The sequence below is a fragment of the Chiloscyllium punctatum genome, chromosome 8 (assembly GCF_047496795.1).
Source record: "Chiloscyllium punctatum isolate Juve2018m chromosome 8, sChiPun1.3, whole genome shotgun sequence".
Taxonomy (NCBI): domain Eukaryota; kingdom Metazoa; phylum Chordata; class Chondrichthyes; order Orectolobiformes; family Hemiscylliidae; genus Chiloscyllium; species Chiloscyllium punctatum.
The window spans coordinates 102,549,358-102,572,951 of NC_092746.1; the positions used below are offsets into that span (position 1 = coordinate 102,549,358).

Below are 23,594 nucleotides of genomic sequence, written 5' to 3' on the forward strand. Positions count from 1 at the left end.
TATATTCAAATTTCCATCCCTGTTCACATGATCATGAGTCACCTTGTAAGGGTTCTTTCTTGCCTACTTGAAGCAACGTAGTCTCATTCTCATTGAGTCATAGAGATGCACATCACAGAAACAGACAGTACAGTTCAACTCATCCGTGCCAACCACATATCCTAATTTAATCTAGTCCCATTTGCCAGCACTTGTCCATATCCCTCTAACCTCGTTGAATGCCTTACTGAACCCTTCCTGTTCATATACCCATCCAGATGCCTTTAAATGATCTAATTGTACCAGCCTGCACCACATCCTCTGGCAGCTCATTCCATACATGCACCACTAGCTGCCTGAAAAAGTTGCCTCTTAGGTCCCTTATAAATGTTTCTCTCCTCACCCTGAACCTTAGGCCTCTAGTTCCTTATTTCCCCACCCGAGGGAAAAAAAACATGTCCGTTTAACCTATCCATGCCCCTCATGATTTTATAAACCTCTATAAAGCCACCTGTCAGCCTCCGACAGTCCAGGGAAAACAGCCCCAGCCTATTCAGACTCTCCCCATAACTCAAATCCTCCAACCCCAAAAACATTCTTGTAAATTCTTTCTGTACTCTTTCTAGTTTCACAACATCCTTCCAATAGGAGGAAGACCAGAATTGCACACAATATTCCAAAAGTGGCCTAACCAATGTCCTGTAAAGCTGCAATATGACCTCCCAATTCCTATTCTCAATGCTTTGACCAATAAAGGAAAGCCATACCAAATGCTTTTATCATTATCCTATCTACCTGACACTCTACTTTGAAGGAATTATGAACCTACACTCCAAAGTCTCTTTGTTCAGCAACACTCCCCAGGACCTTACCATTAAGTGTATAAATCCTGCTCTGATTTGCCTTTCCAAAATGCAGCACCTGACATTTATTTCAATTAAACTCCATCTGCCACTCCTCAGCCAATTGGCCCATCTGATCAAGATCCCGTTGTACTCTGAGATAACCTTCTTCGCTGTCCACTACACCTCCAGTTTTGGTATCATCTGCAAACTTACTAACAATACCTCCCATGTTCACATCCAAATCATTTGTATAAATGACAAAAAGCAGTGGACCCAGCACTGATCATAGAGTCATAGAGATGCACAGCACGGAAACAGACCCTTCCGTCCAACTCGTCCATGCCGACCAGATCATTGTGGCACATCACTGGTCACATGTTTCCAGTCTAAAAGGCAACCCTCCATCACCATCCTCTGTGATCTACCTTAAAGCCAGTTCTGTATCCAAATGGCTAGTTCTCCCTGCACACCTAAACTTGCTCACCAGTCAACCATGAGGAACCTCGTTGAATGCTTTACTGAGGTCCATATCGATCACGCCCACTGCTCTGCCCTCATCAATCATGAAATCCCGACAGTGTAGAAACAGGCCATCGGCCCTACAAGTTCAAACCGACCCTCTGAAGAGTACCCCATCCAGACCCATTACCCTACCCTATTACTTTACATTTACCCCTAAATAATGCACCTAACATGCTCATCCCTGAACACTATGGGCAATTTTAGCATGGCCAATTCATCTAAACTGCACATCTTTAAATTGTGGGAGGAAACCGGAGCACTCAGAGGAAACTCACACAGACATGGGGAGAATATGCAAACTCCACACAGTCACCCAAGGCTGAAACCGAACCCAGGCAATAGTGCTAACCACTGAGCCACTGTGCCATTCTCTTCGTTACTTCTTCAAAAAAACTCAATCAAGTTTGTGAGACATGATTTACTATGCATAAAGCCATGTTGATTATCCCTACTCAGTCCTTACCTTTCCAAATGCACGTAAATTCTTTCCGTCAGGATTCTCTCCAACAATTTGCCCACCACTGATGTCAGGCTCACCGGTCCCTGGCTTTTCCTTACCACATTCCTTACCACATTAGCCAACCTCCAGTCTTCCGGCACCTCACCTGTGCCTATCGATGACTTCCATAAGGTATTCAACAAGGTTCCTCATGGGAGACTGGTGAAACTTGAAAGGGTTCAGAAAAGATTTACAAGGATGTTGCCAGGCTTGAAGGATTTCAGCTACAAGGAGAGGCTGTTTTCCCTACAGCGTCGGAGGCTGAGTAGTGACATTGTCAAGATTTATAAAATCATGTGGGGCATAGATAGTGTAAATAGACAAGGTCTTTTCCCGGGGTGGGGAGTCAAGAACTAGAGGGCATAGGTTCAGGATGAGAGAGGAAAGATATAAAAGGGACCTTAGGGGCAAAATTTCATGCAGAGGGTGGTGCATGTATAGAATGAGCTGCCAGAGGACGTGGTGGAGACTGGTACAATTACAGCATTTAAAAGACATCTGGATGGGTATATGAATAGGAGGGGTTTAGAGGGATATGGGCCAAGTGCTGGCAAATGGGACTACATTAGATTAGGATACCTGGGCAGCAAGGACGAGTTGGATTAAAGGGTCTGCTTCCAAGCTGTATTCCTCTATGACTCCAAATATCTCAGCAAGGGCCAAGCAATCACTTCGCTAGCTTTCCACAGAGTTCTGGAGTGTACCTGATCAGGCCCTGGGTATTTATGCATTTATGCGTTTTAAGACATCCAGCACCTCCGCCTCTGAAATATGGACATTTTTCATGATGTCAACATCTATTTCTCCACATTCTATATCTTCCCTGTCCTTCTCCACAGTAAACACTGATGCAAAATACCATCTTCTGTCGTTCCACACATATGCTGCCTTGCTGATTTTTGAGGGGCCTTATTCTCTCCCTCATTACCCTTCTGTCCTTAATGTATGTATAAAATCCCTTTGGATTCACCTTAACCCTATTTGCCAAAGCTATCTCATGTCCCCTTCTTGCCCTCCTGATTTTCCTTCTACTGCCTACTCCTTGTATACTCCTATTGCCTTTATACTCTTCTAAGAATTCACTTGATCACTGCTGTCTACACCAGACACATGCCTCCATCTTTGTCTTAACCAAAACCTCAATTTCTCTAGTCATTCAGCATTCCCTACACCTGCCAGTCTTGCCGTTTATCCCAATAGGAATATACTGTCTCTGGACTCATGTTATCTCATTTTTGAAGGCTTTCCATTTTCCAGCTGTCCCTTTACCTGCAAACATCTGCCCCCAATGAACTTTCGAAAGTTCTTGCCTAACACCATCAAAATTAGCATTCCTCCAATTTAGAACTTCAACTTTTAGATACAGTCTTTTTTTTTCATCACTATTTTTAAAAAACTAATAGAATTATGGTAGCTGGCCCCAAAGTGTTCTCTCACTGACATCTCAGTCATCTGCCCTGCCTTATTTCCCAACAGTACGTCAAATTTTGTAGCTTCTCTAGTAGGTACATACTCATGCTGAATCAGAAAGGTTTCTTGTACACACCTAACAAATTCCTCTCCATCTAAACCCACAACACTATGGCAGCCCCAATCTATGTTTGGAAAGTTAAAATTCCCCTACCATAACCACCTTATTATTCTGACAGATAACTGAAATCTCCTTATAAATTTGTTTCCCAATTTCCCACTGACTATTGGGGGGGTCTATAATACAATCCCAAAAAGGGGATCGTCCCTTTCTTATTGCTCAATTCCACCCAAATAACCTCCCTGGATGTATTCCCAGGAATATCCTCCCTAAGTACAGCCGTAATGCTATTCCCGCTCCTCTCTTGACTCTCAGGAGTCTTTGACAAGGAGATTGAGTGAATTGATTACGCCACAGTTGAAGAGGGTGAAGACATGACTGCCAAGCTGGTTCAGTATGCTACGTGCTTGATGTGGAAGGTCAATGGCTCTGGTGTGTCTGGCTCATATAAGTGTGGAAAGTGTGTGCACGTTCAGCTACTGACAGAGCATATTGCAGCGCTGATGAAAGAACTCGAGGACCTTAGACTCATCCGAGAAAATGAGATCTTTTTGGACAAGACCTTCAGCAAGGTTATTACACCAATCGTACCAGAAGAGAGCAGACGATGGGGAAGGCAGAGAGGAGACAGGTGCAAGAGACCCCGGGGGAAGTACCTGTCAGGAACAAGTTGAATCTTTTGGAAACAGTAGAGATAGTTGGCACTGCCAGTCCGCAAGATGGCCAGGTCTGTCAATCAAAAGTTGGCGTGAAGACAGAGCGGAAGAGTCGGACATCGCACAGAGCTGTGGTAATAGGGAACTCCATAGTGAGAGGAACTGACCAGGGTTTTGTGGCAGCAAACAGGACTTAAGGATGGTGTGTTGCCTTCCTGGTGCCAGGGTTAAAGACATCACAGACAGAGTGCAATAAATCCTCAAGGACGAAGGTGAAGAGTCAGAGGTGGTGGTACATGTCGGCACAAATGATGTTGGGAAGAAGAGGAGGAACATACTACAGCGAGACTTCGGAGAACTCGGAAGACGGCTGAAAAACAGGATGTCCAAGGTGGTTACCTCTGGTTTGCTTCCAGTTCCTCGGGCTGGTGAGGCCAGAAACAGGGAGATAATGGACTTAAACGTGTGGCTGGGGAACTGGTACAGAAAGCAAGGATTTAAATTCTTGGATCACTGGGGTATGTTTTGTGGTAAGCATAAATTCTACAAGAGAGACGGTTTGCACCTTAATAGGTTAGGGACCAACATTCTGGCAGGCAGATTTGCTACTGCAACACAGTTATGTTTAAACTAAGTAGCGGGGGGGGGGGACACAAGCTGGATGTTTAAGAAGGAAATTGGAGGGAAAGTTAGAACAAGGAAAGTCAAGAAAGACAACTGTATCAATGATGCAGAAAACTCAGAACGGGATCATGCTGTAAAGTTGAGTGAAATAGGAGTTGATGGAAATGGTGAGGGCAGTAACAAATTAAAAATACCATACATGAGTGCACGAAGCATTAGAAATAAGATGGATGAGCTTGAGGCTCTTTTGGAAATTGGCAGATACGATATTGTGGGGATAACTGAGACGTGGCTTCAAGTGGACAGGGCCTGGGAAATGAATATTCAAGGCTACACGTGCTATCGTAAGGACAGACTGACGGGCAGAGGGGGTGGGGTGGCAATGTTGGTAAGGGATGATATTCAGTCCCTTGCGCAGGGGGACCTAGAATCAGGGGATGTAGAGTCAGTGTGGATAGAGCTGAGAAATTCTAAGAGTAAAAAGACCCTCTTGGGAGTTATCTACAGGCCCCCAAACAGTAGTCTGGACGCCAGATGTAAATTGAATCAGGAGCTGAAATTGGTCGCCTCGCAGACTGGCAGTGCCATCTATCTCTACTGCTTCCAAAAGATTCAACTTGTTCCTGACAGGTACTTCCCCTGGGGTCTCTTGCACCTGTTAGGTCTGAAAGTTGATAATTTCCAAAAGAGCCTCAAGCTCATCCATCTTATTTCTAATGCTTCGTGCACTCATGTATGGTATTTTTAATTTGTTACGACAGTTGTTATGGGGGATTTCAACATGCAGGTAGACTGGGAGAATCAGGATAGTATTGGACCTCAAGAAACAGACTTTGTGGAGTGCCTCAGAGATGGATTCTTAGAACAACTGGTGCTGGAGCCGACCAGGGAGACGGCAACTCTGGATCTGGTATTGTGCAATGAACCAGAATTGATCAGGGACCTCAAAGTGAAGGAGCCAGTGGGAAGTAGTGACCATAATACAATAAGCTTCAATCTGCAATTTGAGAGGGAGAGGGTACAATCGGAAGTGACAGTATTTCTGTTGAATAAAGGGAACTATGGAGCTATGAGGGAGGAGCTGGCCAAAGTTCAATGGTGCAATACCTTAGCAGGGATGACAGTGGAGGAACAATGGCGAATATTTCTGTGTATAATGCAGAAGTTGCAGGATCAGTTCATTCCAAAAAGGAAGAAAGATCCTAGGAGGAGGCATGGGTGGCCGTGGCTAACGAGGGAAGTTAAGAAACATATAAAGTTAAAAGAGAAAAAGTATAACATAGCAAAGATGAGTGGGAAAACGGAGGATTGGGAAGCTTTTAAAGAGCAACAGAGGATTACTAAGAAGGAAATACGCAAAGAAAAAATGAGTTACGAAGGTAAACTGGCCAATAATATAAAGGAGGATAGTAGAAGCTTTTTTAGGTATGTGAAAGGCAAAAAAATGGTTAAGACTAAATTGGGCCCTTGAAGACAGAAACAGGGGAATATATTACAGGGAACAAAGAAATGGCAGAAGAATTGAATTGGTACTTCAGATCTGTGTTCACTGGGGAAGACACAAGCAATCTCCCTGAGGTAACAGTGGCTGAAGGACCTGAACTGAAGGGAATTTATATTTGCCAGGAATTGGCTTTGGAGAGACTGTTTGGTCTGAAGGTTGATAAGTCCCCGGGGCCTGATGGTCTACATTCCAGGGCACTGAAGGAGGTGGCTCGAGAAATCGTGGATGCGTTGGTGATTATTTTCCAGAGTTCGATAGATTCGGGATCAGTTCCTGCGGATTGGAGGGTGGCTAATGTTGTACCACTTTTTAAGAAAGGTGGGAGAGAGAAAGCAGGAAATTATAGACCAGTTAGTCTGACCTCAGTGGTGGGAAAGATGCTGGAGTCAATTGTAAAGGATGAAATTGCGACACATCTGGATAGTAGTAACAAGATAGGTCAGAGTCAGCACGGATTTATGAAGGGGAAATCATGCTTGACTAATCTTCTGGAATTTTTTGAGGATGTAACTCTGAAGATGGGCGAGGGAGATCCAGTAGATGTAGTGTACCTGGGCTTTCAGAAAGCTTTTGATAAAGTCCCACATAGGAGGTTAGTGAGCAAAATTAGGGCGCATGGTATTGGGAGCAAAGTACTAACTTGGATTGAAAGTTGGTTGGCTGATAGGAAACAAAGAGGAAATAAACGGCTCCATTTCAAAATGGCAGGCAGTGACCAGTGGGGTACCACAGAGATCAGTACTGGCACCGCAGCATTTTACAATATATGTTAATGATACAGAAGATGGTATTAGTAATAACATGAGCAAATTTGCTAATGATACTAAGCTGGGTGGCAGGGTGAAATGTGATGAGGATGTTCGGAGATTACAGGGTGACCTGGACAAGTTAGGTGAGTGATCAGATGCATGGCAGGTGGAGTTTAATGTGGAGAAATGTATGGTTATCCACTTTGGTGGTAAGAACAGGAAGGCAGATTACTACCTAAATGGAATCAATTTAGGTAAAGGGGCAGTACAGAGAGATCTGGGTGTTCTTGTACACCAGTCAATGAAGGTAAGCATGCAGGTACAGCAGGTAGTGAAGAAGGCTAATAGCATGCTGGCCTTCATAACAAGAGGGATTGAGTATAGAAGCAAAGAGGTTCTTCTGCAGCTGTACAGGGCCCTGGTGAGACCACATCTGGAGTACTGTGTGCAGTTCTGGTCTCCAAATTTGAGGAAAGACATTCTGGTTATTGAGGGAGTGCAGCGTAGGTTCACGAGGTCAATTCCTGGAATGGCGGGATTACCTTACACTGAAAGACTGGAGGGACTGGGCTTGTATACCCTTGAGTTTAGAAGACTGAGAGGGGATCTGATTGAGACATATAAGATTATTAAAGGATTGGACACTCTGGAGGCAGGAAACATGTTTCTGCTGATGGGTGAGTGCCGAACCAGAGGGCACAGCTTAAAAATACGGGGTAGACGATTCAGGACAGAGATGAGGAGAAACTTCTTCACCCAGAGAGTGGTGGCTGTGTGGAATGCTCTGCCCCAGAGGGCAGTGGAGGCCCAGTCTCTGGATTCATTTAAGAAAGAGTTGGATAGACCTCTCAAGGATAGTGGGATCAAGGGTTATGGACATAAGGCAGGAACAGGATACTGATTAAGGATGATCAGCCATGATCATATTGAATGGTGGTGGAGGCTTGAAGGGCAGAATGGCCTACTTCTGCACCTATTGTCTATTGACCCTCTTTCTATCCTTCCTGTAGCATTTATATCCTAGTACATTAAGCTGCTCATCCTGTCCCCCTGAGCCATGTCTCTGTAATTACTATGATATCCAGTCCCATGTTCCTAACCATGCCTGCGTTTATCTGCTTTTAATAAATAAATGCAGTTTAATTTATCACTCATACCTTGTTCTCTGCTGTGTTTCTGCCTGCCCTGACAGTTTGATTCGCTCTTTTCCAACTGTACCAGCCTCAGATTGATCTCTTTCCTCACTATTTCCCTGGATCCCACGTCCCCCACCACCTTACTAGTTTAAATCCTCTCGAGCAGCTCTAGCAAATCTCCTTGCCAGTATATTAGTCCCCTTCTAACTCAGGTGCACTCTGTCCTTCTTGTACACATCATTTCTACCCAAGAAGAGACTCCTACCATCCAAAAATGAGAACCCTTCTCCCCTGCACCAGCTCCTCAGCCACACATTCATCTGCTCTATCCTCCTATTCCTGCCCTCACTTGCTCGTACCACAGGAGTAATCCAGGTAGTATTACCCTCGAGGACCTCCTTTTTAAAGTTCTGTCTAACTTTCTATATTCTCCCTTCAGAATCTCATCCTTTTCCCTGCCTATGTCATTGAAACTAAGGTGTATAACGACACTCTGCTGGTCCCGATCTCCTTTGAGAACATTCTGCACCCTCTCTGAGATATCCTTGATCCTGGCACCATGAAAGCAACACACCATTCTGATTTTTCACTGCCGGCCACAGAAACATATGTCTGTGCCTCTGACTAGAGAGTCTCCTATCCCAGTTGATCGCTTGGAACCTGAAGTACCCCTCATTACATTACAGCCATTCTCAGTACCAGAAACATGGCTATTCGTGCTACATTCTACTCAGCGTTAATCACCCTCTACATTTTCCAAAACAGCATACTTGTTTGAGATGTGGATAGCCACAGAAGACTCCTACACTACCTGCCTTCCCCTCCTACCTTTCCTGGAGTTAACCCATCTACCTGACTATATTTGTGGCTTTTCTCCCCTCCTATAACTGCCACCCATCACGCCCCCAACTCCTGTAAATTCCTTATTGCCTCTAACTGCCGCTCCAACCAATCCATGCGAGCCAATAAGGTTTGTATTCTGGATTAGTGGTGCTGGAAGAGCACAGCAGTTCAGGCAGCATCCAACGAGCAGCGAAATCGACGTTTCGTGCAAGAGCCCTTCATCAGGAAAAATGAAGAAGGGCTCTTGCCCGAAATGTCGATTTCGCTGCTCGTTGGATGCTGCCTGAACTGCTGTGCTCTTCCAGCACCACTAATCCAGAATTTGCTTTCCAGCATATGCAGTTATTGTTTTTACCTCAATAAGGTTTGTAACCAAGACACTTGCTGCAGACATAATCATCAGTAACATGGAAACTCTCTCTAAGCTCCCACATCTGACAGGAAGAACACATCACTCTACCAAAGGTTATCTTTGCTTCTTTACAATCTACAGACCCAGAAAATCATATTGCTCTAAAAGATACTTCTCCCGGCTAACTTACTACAATATGGCTTATATTTTTAAAACTTAGTTAAGAGACAGATTTCAATAAAACATATAATCAAGAAAGAACACATTCTATTCACTATTTTAGATTTATAGCAATTCTATACTTAAAAACTGTGCACTTATCTGTTCCTGTACTGTGAGCTCTCCTCCAAGGCCAGCTGTGAATTTCACTGTTCATAATTTTTCCTAGACGCACTCCATCTCCATAGATACTTGAATTCAAACAGCAAAGGCAGTAACTGTGCAGATTCATTGCTGTGTCAGACAGCAGTATAGGTTTCTTTCTCTGACCAGGTGATCACTGCCTTTATCTGTCTTCCTCCTTTATAAAGTGCTGTTGTTTTGATATTTTCTCCCACAATGTTCCAAAACAATGCTACAGGATGTAAAACAGTAATTGCTGCTCCTAGAATTTGAGGAAATCACACCCAACACCTAAAATACCTCAAAAAAAAGGATCAACTCTCAACTCATTAAAAATGTGCAATTTCTCAGTGAAACTGTGCTACTAAAAGTTAGGCCTTTACATATTCAGACATTATTATTGTTACATAAAAGCTGGAAAATTCAAATGTACTTAGAACACATTTGTAGGTGACTATAATTGTACTGTCAACAGTACTCTCAAAGAAAATCACTTTTGTTCAAATTCTTCAACAACCTATTTATGTTGTTTAGGCTTACAACTGAATGAGGCATTATAGAATAATGGAAAATTGATAAGGCCTATGAAATCACAATGGAGATTCAGTCACTATTTTTAGGAGGAAAGAACCAGAAAAAGACAAAGAAATTCATAACCTTGAACTACTTACAAGACTTTCAGGGAAGGCAATCCATGCTTTGTCCTAAAAAGATCCCTTTGTACTGCATACAAATGATTGTTGCTGATATCACTTTAGAAAGAAAGGATGCATTTTAATATGTAGCCTTTGTATCAAACTGATGTTCAATTTGTTTTTATGTTTTAATTAAACTTACATAAGTTCAATTTCTGGAGTAGGCTGGAACATATAATCTGCAATAAACCTAATCTGATTATAAGATAAAAACCTGTGGTATAAAAAAGAAGAAATGAAGGAATATACAGTTCCATAAAACTCAAAAGTTCCAGTGGGCTCTTTAGCTCACTGCATACATACTAAGAACAAAAACATAATTAGAATGTAAACACAAATGGAGTTTGAAGAACGGAAATGGTAAATATCTATTTCTTTTCCAATACAAGCAACCCACAAATTTATAGATAGATGTGTGGTTTTGAGATAAGTATTACAAACTATGTGGGTAGTATTTGAAGAGTAAAATTTATACAAAGTCGGAAGTACATGACACCAGGTTATAGTCCAACAGGTTTATTTGAAATCATAAGCTTTTGGAGTGCTGCTCCTTCGCCTAGAGGGCATAGGTTTAGGGTGAGAGGGGAAAGATATAAAAGAGACCTAAAGGCACTCAGAGGGTGGTACATGTTTGGAATGAGCTGCCAGAGGAAATGATGGAGGCAAGTACAATTGCAACATTTTAAAGACATCTGGATGGGTATATGAATAGGAAGGATTTGGAGGGATGTGGGCTGGGTGCTGGCAGGTGGGACTAGATTGGGTTGGGGTGTCTGTTTGGCATGGACGAGTTGGACCGAAGGGTCTGTTTCCGTGCTGTACATCTCTATGATTCTATGATTCTATGATTCTATTGATCAAGAATGAATTTATAAATCATGTTATAATTCTTCTGAATTCACTCATCTTTACAAATCAAAAGTGATAAACAAAATTACTGCACATAATCAAGCATAAATTCAATGAGATTATTTTACAAATTTGCAAGTGTCTGGTGACACCTTTGCCTAAGTCAGACAATTGTAGTTTCCATTTCTACTTTGGAGACTTCGGCATAAAATTAGAGCCTGATATTCCATGGAGTACTGAGACAGTGCTGCATTGTCACAGTAATTCAGATGCCATGTGAAGCAAGCAAACTTTCTCAGACAACTAAAGACCCTGTAAGCTCTCAGGTGGATATGAAAGATTTAATAATTAACTTCACTAAATTAACTTAAAAAAAGATAGAAACAGAAAATGGTGGAAACGTTCAGTAGGTCTGACAGCATCGGTGGAAGGAGAAACAGAGTTAATGGGCAGAATTGTATTGTCCCGCCTCTATGCCAGCAGATTTGCAGGCACTTGGATCTATAAAATTCCTCGAGTGGTCTTCCAGCTGCTAACCAGTCTGCAACAAACCTATCTGAAATGTTATAGGATATGGGTAAAGTGGCCTACAATGTCAATTTATGTTCACTTTATTGAGGCTTCCAATTCTGCCTCAACTTTGAGCTCAGTGGGAGGGGGTAACAAACAGAAGCCCAGCAATTAAGCCTAATTATGTCTCAGATGGGAAGCAGCAAGCCTTTTCTCATGGGGTCTCTTTCCAGATCTGGACTTCATCCTTCTATGGTCTATGCTCCCCCACCCCTTCTGTCTGGTACACCCCATTGAAGGTACTCCCTCACTCCATCATAGCCATTCCAACCTGAACCCCCATTCCAACCACTCCCACCGCTTCCCATGCAACCATTTAATACTTGGGACTAGCCATCACCCATCATAAAACCCTATAGCTACAAGCCCCATCCTACCTAAATGAATAGTTTTAGAATTGTAAAGCAATTTGGATCTTGAGCATCGGAAATAAATGTATTGAGGATCAAAACAGGGAAGCTATGCTGAACTTTATAAAGCTCTGTTGCACCTATTTAGTGTTATCAGACTGCAGGAAAGGTGTGAAGACCTTGAGAAGAAGCTTTATTGGAATGGTTCCAAGGATGAGGAAATTTACTCAAAAGGCTAGAATGGAGAAATTGTGGTTATTCCAGCTAAGGAAATTGATGGGAGATCTGATTCAGGTGCACAAGATTGCCACAGATTTAGATGAAGGGACACAAGCTGTGCCTTTTAATTGATAATATCATGACTAGGCAACACAGATTTAAAGATTTGAGGCCTTTAAATGTGGAGGCTGTATTCAGTAGGAGAACAAACCTCTTTACGCAGCGACTTAAACATTAGCTGGAACTTGTTGTCTAAGAAGGCAGTAAAAGCAGAGACAATCAATTATTTCAAAATGAACTTGCATAGGCATTTAAGGAAATACACTTCCAAGGTTATGGGACTGGAGAAGAAAAATAGGTCTGACTGTTTCAGAACCTGGCATGAACGACCTTCCATGCCTTTATGCCAACAAGTGATTGGACTAGAATGCAAACAAAATAATCAAGTGGACCTTACTTGCATGTTAAAAATTCAACGGTTGAGCTAAATTTAACTGATTAAGTTTACACAGTACCTTCACAGAGCTAAAATAAATCCAAAAAAAGGAGGAATGTTTTAGTCCAATGCAGCAGTGTAACAACGTATGGATACATTTGAAGCAATGAAAAGATAATTTGGCTCTGAAATAGGTTATAATTATAATTTCAGTTAAAAAGATGAAATAACCTTCTATGGTTGGGCCGAAGGGCCTATTTCCACACTGTAAGTAATCTAATAATCTAAGAACCTTTAGTTTTGAATTTCCTTGAATCTCAAATAATTGTGCTGAATTAATCAAGGTATTTCAAATAATTGAAGGAATTGAAACAGGGAAATGTTTTGCCCCAAGTGATTGCTGGGCCCCTTGCTGAGATATTTATATCATCGACAGCCACAGGTGAGGTGCAGGAAGATTGGAAGTTGGCTAACATGGAGCCACTATTTAAGAATAATAAGGAAAAGCTAGGAACTATAGACCGTTGAGCATGATGGGTAAGTTGTTGAAGGGAATCCTGAGGGACAGAATTTACATGTATTGGAAAGGCAAGGACTGGTTTTTAGATTAGATTAGATTAGATTCCCAGGTTAGAGACTTTCAATATGGCATTGTGCGTGGGAAATCATGTTTCACAAATTTCATTGAGTTTTTTGAAGAAGTAACAAAGAAGATTGATGAGGGCAGAGTGGGCATGATCTCTATGGACTCCATAAGGCATTCGATGAGGTTCCTCATGGTAGACTGGCTAGCAAAGTTAGATCTCACGGAATACAGGGAGAACTAGCCATTTGGATACAGAAAGTAGATGACAGAGGGTGGTGGTAGAGGGTTGCCTTTCAGACTGGAGGCCTGTAACCAGTGGTGTGCCATAAGGATCGGTGCTGGGTCCACTGCTTTTCATCATTTATATAAACTTTTTGGATGTGAACATAGTTTGTAAGTTTGCAGATGACACCAAAATTAGATTTCTCCACGCTTCAGGCTCACTGCCTATATTCCTGATGAAGGGCTTTTGCCCGAAACGTCGATTTCGAAGCTACTTGGATGCTGCCTGAACTGCTGTGCTCTTCCAGCACCACTAATCCAGAACCAAAATTAGAGGCATCGTGGATTGCGAAGGTTACATTAGAGTACAATGGGATCTTGATCAGATGGGCCAATGGACTTAGGAGTGGCAAATGGAGTTTAATTTAGATAAATGTCTGGTGATGCATTTTGGAAAGGACTCACACATTTAATGGTAAGGTCTTGAGGAATGTTGCTGAACGTAGGGACCTTGGAGTGCAGGTTCATAGTTCCTTGAATGTGGAGCCGCATATAAATAGGATAGTAAAGAAGGTGTTTGGTATGCTTGTCTTTATTGGTCAGAGTATTGAGTATAGGGATTGGGAGGTCATGTTGTGGCTATACTGAACATTAGTTAGGCCACTTTTGGAATATTGTGTGCAATTCTGGTCTCCCTCCTATCGCAAGGATGTTGTGAAACTTGAAAGGGTCCAGAAAAGATTTACAAGGATGTTGCAGGGTTGGAGAATTTGAGGTATAGGGAGAAGCTGAATAGGCTGGGGCTGTTTCCTCTGGAGCTTCGGAGACTGAGGGGTGACCTTATGGAGGTTTACAAAATTATGAAGGGCATGGGTAGGATAAATAGGCAAAGTCTTTTCCCTGGGGTCGGGGAGTCCAAAACTAGAGGGCATAGGTTTAGGGTGAAAGGGGAAAGATATAAATGGGCCTTTAGGGGCAAATTTTTCACATAGAGGGTTGTGTGTGTGGTTGTGGAATGAGCAGCCTGAAGAGTTGGTGGAGGATAGTACAATTACAACATCTAAAAGCCATCTGGATGAGTATATAAATAGGAAGGGTTTAGAGGGATATGGGCCAAATAGTGGAAAATGGGACTAGATAAAATTAGGATGTCTGGTTGGCATGGACAAGTTGGACCAAAGGGACTGTTTCTGTGCTTTACATCTCCATGACTCTATGACTACTGCAGGGAAGTACAGAACAGGCATTTTCTTAAAATTAGAATTACAGTTAAACTCCCAACTTGCAGTCAGACTGGTTTTACATCCAAAGTAGGAATTTATAAAGTGTCACAGGTTGGGACACAGACAGACTCTAACCTCGTACATTTAACGTGTTATCTGTCACCTTTCTTTTATATACTGATAAAACTTTTAGTTATCTCAGGGCAGTGAAATGAAAGATGTGGGATTTACATATTAATATTTAAAACCTGTATCCCCATTCTAAGTGATTAAAGGCTTAACAGCCATCTAGGTTTGTCTAATACATTGCATCAGTTGTATGGCACTTTGATCTTTTACTTATAAATACTGTGTCCTATGTATCCTGCCCCATCAGCTACCTGATGAAGGAGCAGCACTCCAAAAGCTTATATTTTCAAATAAACCTGTTGGACTATATCCTGGTGTCATGTGATTTTCAACATTTTCCAGCACCCGCACCTCCACATCAATAACTATTCACATTCTTGTGGTCCATCTTCATTTCTTAGGAGAAAACACTCTCCTGAATTCTTAGACTTGCATCCCAGCATTTAAGCATAACTACAACTCCAGCTTTTCTTTTATCAACTGGCTTTCAAAAACAGTTGTGCCTCTAAATTTATTCCCTTGCTCTAATCTACCTCAGTTGCAAAGCAAGTTGCCTTTTACAAGGTCACTCATAGACTGGTATGAAAGGTGAAGTCACATGGTATCAGGAGTGAGCTGGCAAGATAGATAGATACAGAACTGGCTTAGTCATAGGAGACAGAGGGCAGTGGTGGAGGGATGATTTTCAGAATGGAGGATTGTGACGAGTGGTATTCCACAGAGATCAGTGCTGGAACCTCTGCTGTTCATGATCTATACGAATGATTGACTGATTGATTGATGGATCTTATTTATTGTCAAATGTACCTACGTACAGTGAAATGCTGTACAGGTAGATAATGGTAAGCAAGGTCATACAGATCATAGGGTGAAAATAAAACTTGGACAAAGGCATACAGCTTACATCACACATGGTCTGCACTAGACTATATCAACATTAGCAAGAGCAACATTATTTGAAGCTAGACAGTCCATTCATCAGTCTAACGTTGGCAGGGAAGAAGCTGTTTTTTAACCTGCTGGTTTGTGAGTTCAAGTTTTTGTATCTTCTGCTTGATGGAAGAAAAGGAAAACGTAGCTGGTCTAATTAGTAAGTTTACAGATTATACAAAGATTGGTGGAGTTGTGGATAGTGAGAAGGATTGTCAAAAGATACAGCAGGATACAGATCAATTGGAGGCTTGGACAGAAAAATGGCGGGTGGAGTTTAATCCAGACAAATATGAGGTGAAGCCTTTCAGAAGGTCAAGTAAGGGTGGAAATTATACAGTGAGTAGCAGAAGCCTTAGGAGTATTGATATGTAAAAGGATCTGGGTGTGCAGGTGCATAGATCACTGAAGGTAGTAGTGTCAGTGAATAAGGTAGTAAATAAAGCCTATGGTTTGCTTGCCTTTGTTAGAAGGGGCATTGAGAATAAGGATAGACAAGTTATGCAGCAGCTTTACAGAACTTTAGTTAGCCACAATAGGAATATCGCAAATAGTTCTGGTCACCACACTACCAGAAGGATTTAGATGCTTTGGAGAAAGTACAGAAAAGGTTTACCAGGATGTTGCCTGATATGGGGGGTTTTAGCTATGAAGAAAGGTTGGATAGACTGGGTTGTTTTCACTGGAGCACAGGAGATTGAGGGGCAACTTGACAAAGTTAATAAGATTGTGAATGGCATGTACAGAGTGGTAAGTATGAGACTTTTTCTCAGGGTGGAAGGGTCAAACACAGATCCAAAGTATAAAGGAGAAAATTTAAAAGAGATATACTAAGCAAGTTTTTCATAGAAAGGGTCTTGGAATGCATTGCCAGAGGAGGTGGTGGAAGCTGACACAATAGCAGCATTCAAGAAACACCTGAATGAATACATGAAAATGAAGTGAATAGAGGGATATGGATCCTGTAAGTGAAGACAGTTTTAGTATGGAAGGGCAAAATGTGACGGCACAGGCTGGTAGAGATAAAGGGTCTGTTTCTGTGCTATATTGTTCTTTGTTCTTTATTCTATACCTTAAGGCCATTCACCTTCACCTTCTGCTGCACTTGAACTAATATTGACAGTTTTTTTTATATAAGTTCCAATTTCAGAGTCCTGACTCCAACACTTAGATGCCTACAAACTGCCAGATTGTCTAAGTTTTTACAGCAAGAGGCATCCAGCAGCCCTTGACTTTTTACTGGGTTCCCAACTACATAGGCTCAGCGCAGTTCAGTTCAGTTGCCTTTTCAGCAGTGTAGCTCAATAAATCTTTTATACATAGAACCTGCTTCTGTACCTCTTGGGACTTCCCTCGGCATTTGTGACACAGGACGAAAATGCCTTTCACAGCACAGGAAACAGTAACCCTGCTCAAAACATGGTTTGTTTCCATCTGTCTCTCTCTCTCTCTAAATAACTGTGACCTCAGTTGATCCCTCAACTGTTTTGAGTGACAATACCTACAGTACTGAAAATCTTGCAACAGATCATAGCCCATTGCTCTGTAGAAATGCATATACTGTAATTACTTTTGCAGCAGTCAAATATAGCAAATACTTAGAACTCTCCGTATACCTAATTGTTACTAAATGTTACAATGTTGCAATTCTCACGAATGCTGGCATCAAATATAGCATAAAACAAAAAAGTTACAATTTCCTCAAGTATAGAAGATTGAGGGATGGTAAAATCAGAACTTCAAAAATACTGTATGGAAAGGACTTTGTCAGGTACATCTGGAAAACTATTTTATCAGGGGAGAGAAATCAAGGACAAGAGGTTATTTAAGTCTTGGACCAAACAGAGACAAAACAAAATTCAGTGGTTTTTCCTCCCAACATAAATAAGCAAATAAAAAGGAATTCTTTCCCTCTCAACAGGCCATAGGAATGAGAGATTTTCTCTTTCAGCCTTGATGTGAGTGTGTCTTCATACATGCAAGAAGCAGTACAAAAATGCAGTTTGTCATCAGCAATGGTTCTCATAATCACCATCCGTTTAACAACATTTCTCCCGGTTCAGCGTCGTCTCCCATTAGTTTACTTTCATCAACGGAGCTTTTCTCCCAAATCAAAAACAAATCAAAACTACCCATGCATTTTGAATTTATCCATATTTGTAATGCAACCACTAAGCTTACACAAGTATTTGCACTGTGAATAAATTACTTCCTAAATTGCCATTTTAACATTTGTACCTTTAAATCAAAAGTTGGTAATGAGATTAAATTTTGAATCAGCAAAATATTATTTTTAAAAGAGGCTGATTTATGGGCATGAATAATTCTAAAATGTTTATTAGCTTAAGCTTCTCCAAGGCCTATCTCTATACCCTTTCTCAAATGCCCCTGTCTGATTTAATTCATAAATAGAAACAAGCAAGTGTTGAAAATACACAGCAAGTTAGCAAGTAAAGAGACAAAGTTAACATTTCAGGATGATGACCTTACATCAGAACAGAGAAAGTTAGAAATGTGATCAATTTTAAGCTAGAGAAAGGGAAGAAAATGGAAAAGAAATTTAAAGGGCAGGTCTATGATTGAATAGAAGATAGGAGGGATTAGGTGATAAAAAGAGTTGGTGGTGCAGAACCAAATGGATATGTGAATGGGACAAGTAAGAAATAAAAGGTGATATTGAGAGGAAGTTAGGATTGGGGTTAGGTGGTCAGTGGATGAACAGCTGCCATTTGAAAATCAAAATCAATCTGCATAAGTCAAGCTTCATTAAAACACTGCAGGTGCCATGGTCAGAGAGAGCAGCATGAAAGAAAAGTGGATTATGACTAATACAGGAAGCTCTGGATAATATTTAGGGATGACTGAATGTGGTATTCCATAAAGTCAACCAATTAATATTTGGTCTTCTGATTATAGCACACACCAAATTATGAGCAGCAAATAGAGTATACTAAATTGAAATAAGCATATGTAAATTATTGTTCATCTATAAGGGTAACTTGGAGCCATGGATACTGATGAAGCAAGAGGTAAAAGTGCAGGTGTGGCATCTCCTGCACTAGCATCAAAACGTTCCATTGGAAGGGGGTTGTAGGGGTGTTGGATGAGTGTACAGAGTTTTACAGAGGGAATGATCACTTCAAAATGCTCCAGGAAGAGGGATATCACATTGAAGGAGGGAAAAAAATTGTAAATGATCCAAAGAAATCAAAGCTTGATGGGATAGGTGTGGACTTGAAGAATCCAAGCAACATTCAAGTAGGTAGAAGAATGAGTAAGATCAGTATAAGATACTTGTATCATCAATAGTCACAGGTGAGGTGCCAGAAGTTTGGAAGTTCGCTAACATGGTGTCACTATTTAAGAAAGATGGTAAGGAAAAGCCAGGGAACTATAGACCGGTGAGCCTGACTTTGGTGGTGGGCAAGTTGTTGGAGGGAATCCTGAGGGACAGGATTTACATGTATTTGGAAAGACAACGACTGATTAGGGATAGTCAGCATGGCTTTTGTGGGTGGGAAGTTATGTCTCAATAACTTGATTGAGTTTTTTGAAGAAGTAACAAAGAGGATTGATGAGGGCAGAGCAGTGGACATGATCTATATGGACCTCAGTAAGGTGTTCGACAAGGTTCCCATGGGAGACTGGTTAGCAAGGTTAGACCTCATGGAATACAAGGTGAACTAGCCATTTAGATTCAGAACTGGCTCAAAGATAGAAGATAGAGGGTGGTGATGGAGGGTTGTTTTTCAAACTGGAGGCCTGTGCACAGTGGTGTTCCACAAGGATCAGTACTTGGTCCACTACAGTTTGTCATTTATGTGAATTATTTAGATGTGAACGTTGGAGGTATAGTTAGTAAGTTTGCAGATGACACCAAAATTGGAAATGTAGTGGAAAGGAAAGAAGGTTACCTCAGGGTACAATGGGATCTTGATCAGATTGGCCAATGGGCTAAGAGAGTGGCAGATGCAGTTTAGTTTAGATAAATGTCAGGTGTTACATTTTGGAAAAACAAATCAGAGCAGGACTTATACACTTAATGGTAAGGTCCTAAGAAGTGTTGCTGAACAAAGAGACCTTAGATTCCAGGTTCATATTTCCTTGAAAGTAGAGTCACAGGTAGATAGGATGGTGAAGAAGGCAGTTGGTATTGTTTCCTTTATTATTCAGAGCATTGCGTATAGGAGTTGGGAGGTCATGTTGCGGCTTTACAGGCCATTGGTTAGGCCACTGTTGAAATATTGCATGCAATTCTGGTCTTCTTCCTATCGCAAGGGTGTTGTGAAACTTGAAAGGGTTCAGAAAAGATTTACAAGGATCTTGCTAGGGTTGGAAGATATGAGCTACAGGGAGATGCTGAATAGACTGGGGCTGTTTTCCCTGGAGTGTCGGAGGCTAAGAGGTGACCTTATAGAGATTTATAAAATCATGAGGGACGTGGATAGGATAAATAAATAAATCTTTTCCCTGTGGTGGAGAGTCTAGAACCAGAGGGCATAGGTTTAGGGTAAGAGGGGAAAGATATAAAAAGGACCTAAGGGGCAAGTTTTTCATGCAGAGGGTGGTGCATGTATGGAATGAGCTGCCAGAAGAAGTGGTGCAGGCTGGTACAATTACAGCATTTAAAAGACATCTGGATGGATATATGAACTGGAAAGGTTTACAGGGATATGGGCCGGGTGCTGGCAAATGGGACTAGATTAGGTTAGGATAACTGGTTGGCACAGATGAGTTGGACTGAAGGGTCTGTTTCCATGCTGTATATCTCTACCACTCTATGACTCTAAATGGAATGGACATGGCCAACGGTAGGAGCAGTGACAGCGCAGACCAGGGGCCTGTCAGGAAGGTAAATTTCCCTCGTAAATACTTACCTCGTGATTCAGCGACCTCCATTTGCAGCAGCAGGAGCAGTGAGAGCGTGGACCTGGGGGCTGCCGGGAAGGTATGTTTTCCTCTTAAAGACTTACCTCGAGGATAGACAGAGCGAAGGCTCATCAGGAGTGGACACAGACACAGGGATTGTTGGGCACGTGAGCTAATGTATTTGGGCTGTGGCTAAACCTAAGACACTACATTTGCAGTGTCTCCCATCCATTACCCTCCCCTAACCAAAAACAAAGACCATTGTGGAGGGTTGATAAGGAAAGGCTCTTTTTTACGTTTATTCAATCTCTCTTGACAATTTCGAGCAGAGAGGATGGAGTCTAGGGCAGTTGCATGCTCCATTTGCAGGATGTGGGAGGTAAGGCTCACCACTAATGTCTTTGCCTGTGAGAAGTGCTCTCAGTTCCAGCTCCTCACAGACCACATTAGGGAACTGGAGCTGGAGCTGGATGAACTTCAGATCATTGGGGAGGTTGAGGGAGTGATACAGAGGAGTTGTTGGGAGGTAGTCACACCTAAGTTACAGGATAAAGGTAGCTGGGTTACTGTTAGGAGAGGGAAAATGAATAGGCAAACAGTGCAGGGACCCCCTGTGGCTGTTCCCCTCAATAATAAGTATACCATTTTGGGTACTATTGATGGGGAGTGACCTATCAAGGGAAAGCCACAACAGCCAGGTGTCTGGCATTGAGACTGACCTGTGACTCAGAAGGGGAAGGGTGGAGAATAGAAGAGCGATAGTGATAGGTGATTCAATGGTGATAGGAACACCCAAGGGATTCTATTGTCACCCTGTGGTATGTTGCCTCCTGGTTGCCAGGGTCAGGGATGTCTCTGATCGAGTCTACAGAATTCTTAAGGGTGAGAGAGAGCAGCCAGAAGTCATGGTACATATCGGTACCAATGACATAGGTAGGGAATGGGATGAGGACCTGATGTACTGAGTTGGGTTGGTAGCTAGAAGGCAGGACGAGCAGAGCAGGAATCTCAGGATTGCATCCTTCTTCAAAAAACTCAAGTTCATGAGACATGACTTTGCAAGTACAAAGCCGTGTTGACTATCCCTCATCAGTCCTTGCATTTCCAAATGCATGTCAATCCTGTCCCTCAGGATTCCCACAATACTCTGGATAATCAAGAGGTCTGCATAATCAATCAAAGTAAAAACACACACAAAGTAATAGAAAAATCATACTGGGGATATAAACATCACTGTTATCCATTATTTACAGCACTAATTACTTAAATGGAAACACAACTTTGCCTGAAATAAGACTTACCAACAAGAGCCTTCTCACTCACATCTTTAACTGACTATTCAGACATCATGGCAGATTGTGGTATTTGAGGAGAAAGTAGCTTGAAATTGAAACAACTATTGATATTTCATGTGGTCATTCGATTGAACAAATACATTCATATTGAAATAAATAAATTTTTAAAACTGTAATAATTGGACAGAATACATAATTTTTGTCCATTTATCGAGAGCACCAGTTCATAAGGTGTCAATCAAAACAAAGTTTGCTGTACATCTTTCTGCATAATCCCCACATCCTTTTAATCCCTTCATTTCCAAACTTTTATTGATCTCTGATGTGAATACATTTGACAACTGATCACCAAAAGTTCACTGGGGCAGAGAAGTCCAGAGAGTCACAACCATTTGAATGAAGAATTTGCTTGGCATCTCCATCCTCAATGACTGACCACATATTCTAAGACTTTGATCCCTAATTCTAGCTTTCTCAGCCAGGAGAAAACATCCAAAGAGTTTAGCCTATCAAGCCACTTCAGAATCTTATGTTTCAGTGAGTTCACTTCCAACTCCTCCAAACTCTTGGGGACACAGTTACTCCATGGCTGTTTTTGATTTGATTTGATTTATTATTGTCACAAGCACTGAAATACAGTGAAAAGTATTGCTTTATATGCTAACCAGACAAATCATACTTTACACATGTGTGTCACAGTAATAGAACTGAATTCAGAATATAATGCTTCAGCGACAGAGAAGGAGAAGAAAAAGATCACCTCCAATATATGAGAGATCCTTTCCTAGCTCTAATGACAGCAGGGAAGGTGTTCTTAAATCTACTGATACATGTTTTCAAATTTCTGTAAATTCTGAAAAGGGTGGAAGATAATATAATTGGGGTGGGAGGGGTCTTTGATTATATTTTCCCAAGGCAACGGGAAGTGTAGACAGAGTCAATGGAAGAAAGACTGGTTTTCTTGTTGAATTGGGCTGTGTTAACAATTCTAATTTCTTGCAGTCTTGGGCAGAACTGTTGCCATACTAAGCTGTGAGGCATCTCGACAGAATGCTTTCCATGGCACATCTATAAAAATTGGTAAGAGTCACTGGTGGATAAGCCAAATTTCCTTAGCTTTCTGAGGAAGGAGAGGCATTGGCATGCTTTCTTGACTGTAGCGTCAATGTGGATGCACCAGGATATATTGTTGGTGATACTTACTCCTAAGAATCTGCAGCACTCGGTCACCTCCACCTTAGTGTCATTGATACAGACAGGGGCATGCCCTCCACTCTGCTTCCTGAAGTCAATTACCAGCTGCTTCACTTTCCTGGCATCGAGGGAGATATTGTTGTCTTTACAACATGCCACTAAGGTGTCTATCTTCCTGTCTCCAGTGCTCTCTGGGAGAAGACAATTTCAGAGACACAGAACCCACAAAAACTCTCATCCTCCACACCTAACAGAAAAATATAAAGGGCTGATCTTTAAGTGAAGATATAAGTAGCCTAACCAATGTCCTGTACAGCTGCAACATGACCTCCGAACTCCTATACTCAGTGCTCTGTCCAATAAAGGAAAGCAAACGAAATGCCTTCTTCACTATCCTATCTACTTCCTACTCCATTTTCAAGGAAGTATGAACCTGCACTCCAAG

The 23,594-nt window shown here is 41.7% G+C and overlaps 1 protein-coding gene across 5 annotated transcripts in view; it reads right to left on the reverse strand.

Moving 5' to 3' along the window:
• Positions 1-23,594, reverse strand: part of LOC140480786 (uncharacterized) — a 152,870-nt gene that overhangs the window by 76,392 nt on the left and 52,884 nt on the right. For 3 of the 5 annotated variants that reach the window (XM_072576166.1, XM_072576167.1, XM_072576168.1), the window contains 2 exons: positions 10,420-10,491; positions 10,254-10,334 (listed from right to left, as the gene is read on the reverse strand). The exons of the other annotated variants lie outside the window; for them this stretch is intronic. In XM_072576166.1, the coding sequence (XP_072432267.1) occupies positions 10,254-10,334; positions 10,420-10,491 (153 nt within the window). The remainder of the gene's footprint in view (positions 1-10,253; positions 10,335-10,419; positions 10,492-23,594) is intronic. 5 annotated transcript variants of the gene reach the window in all.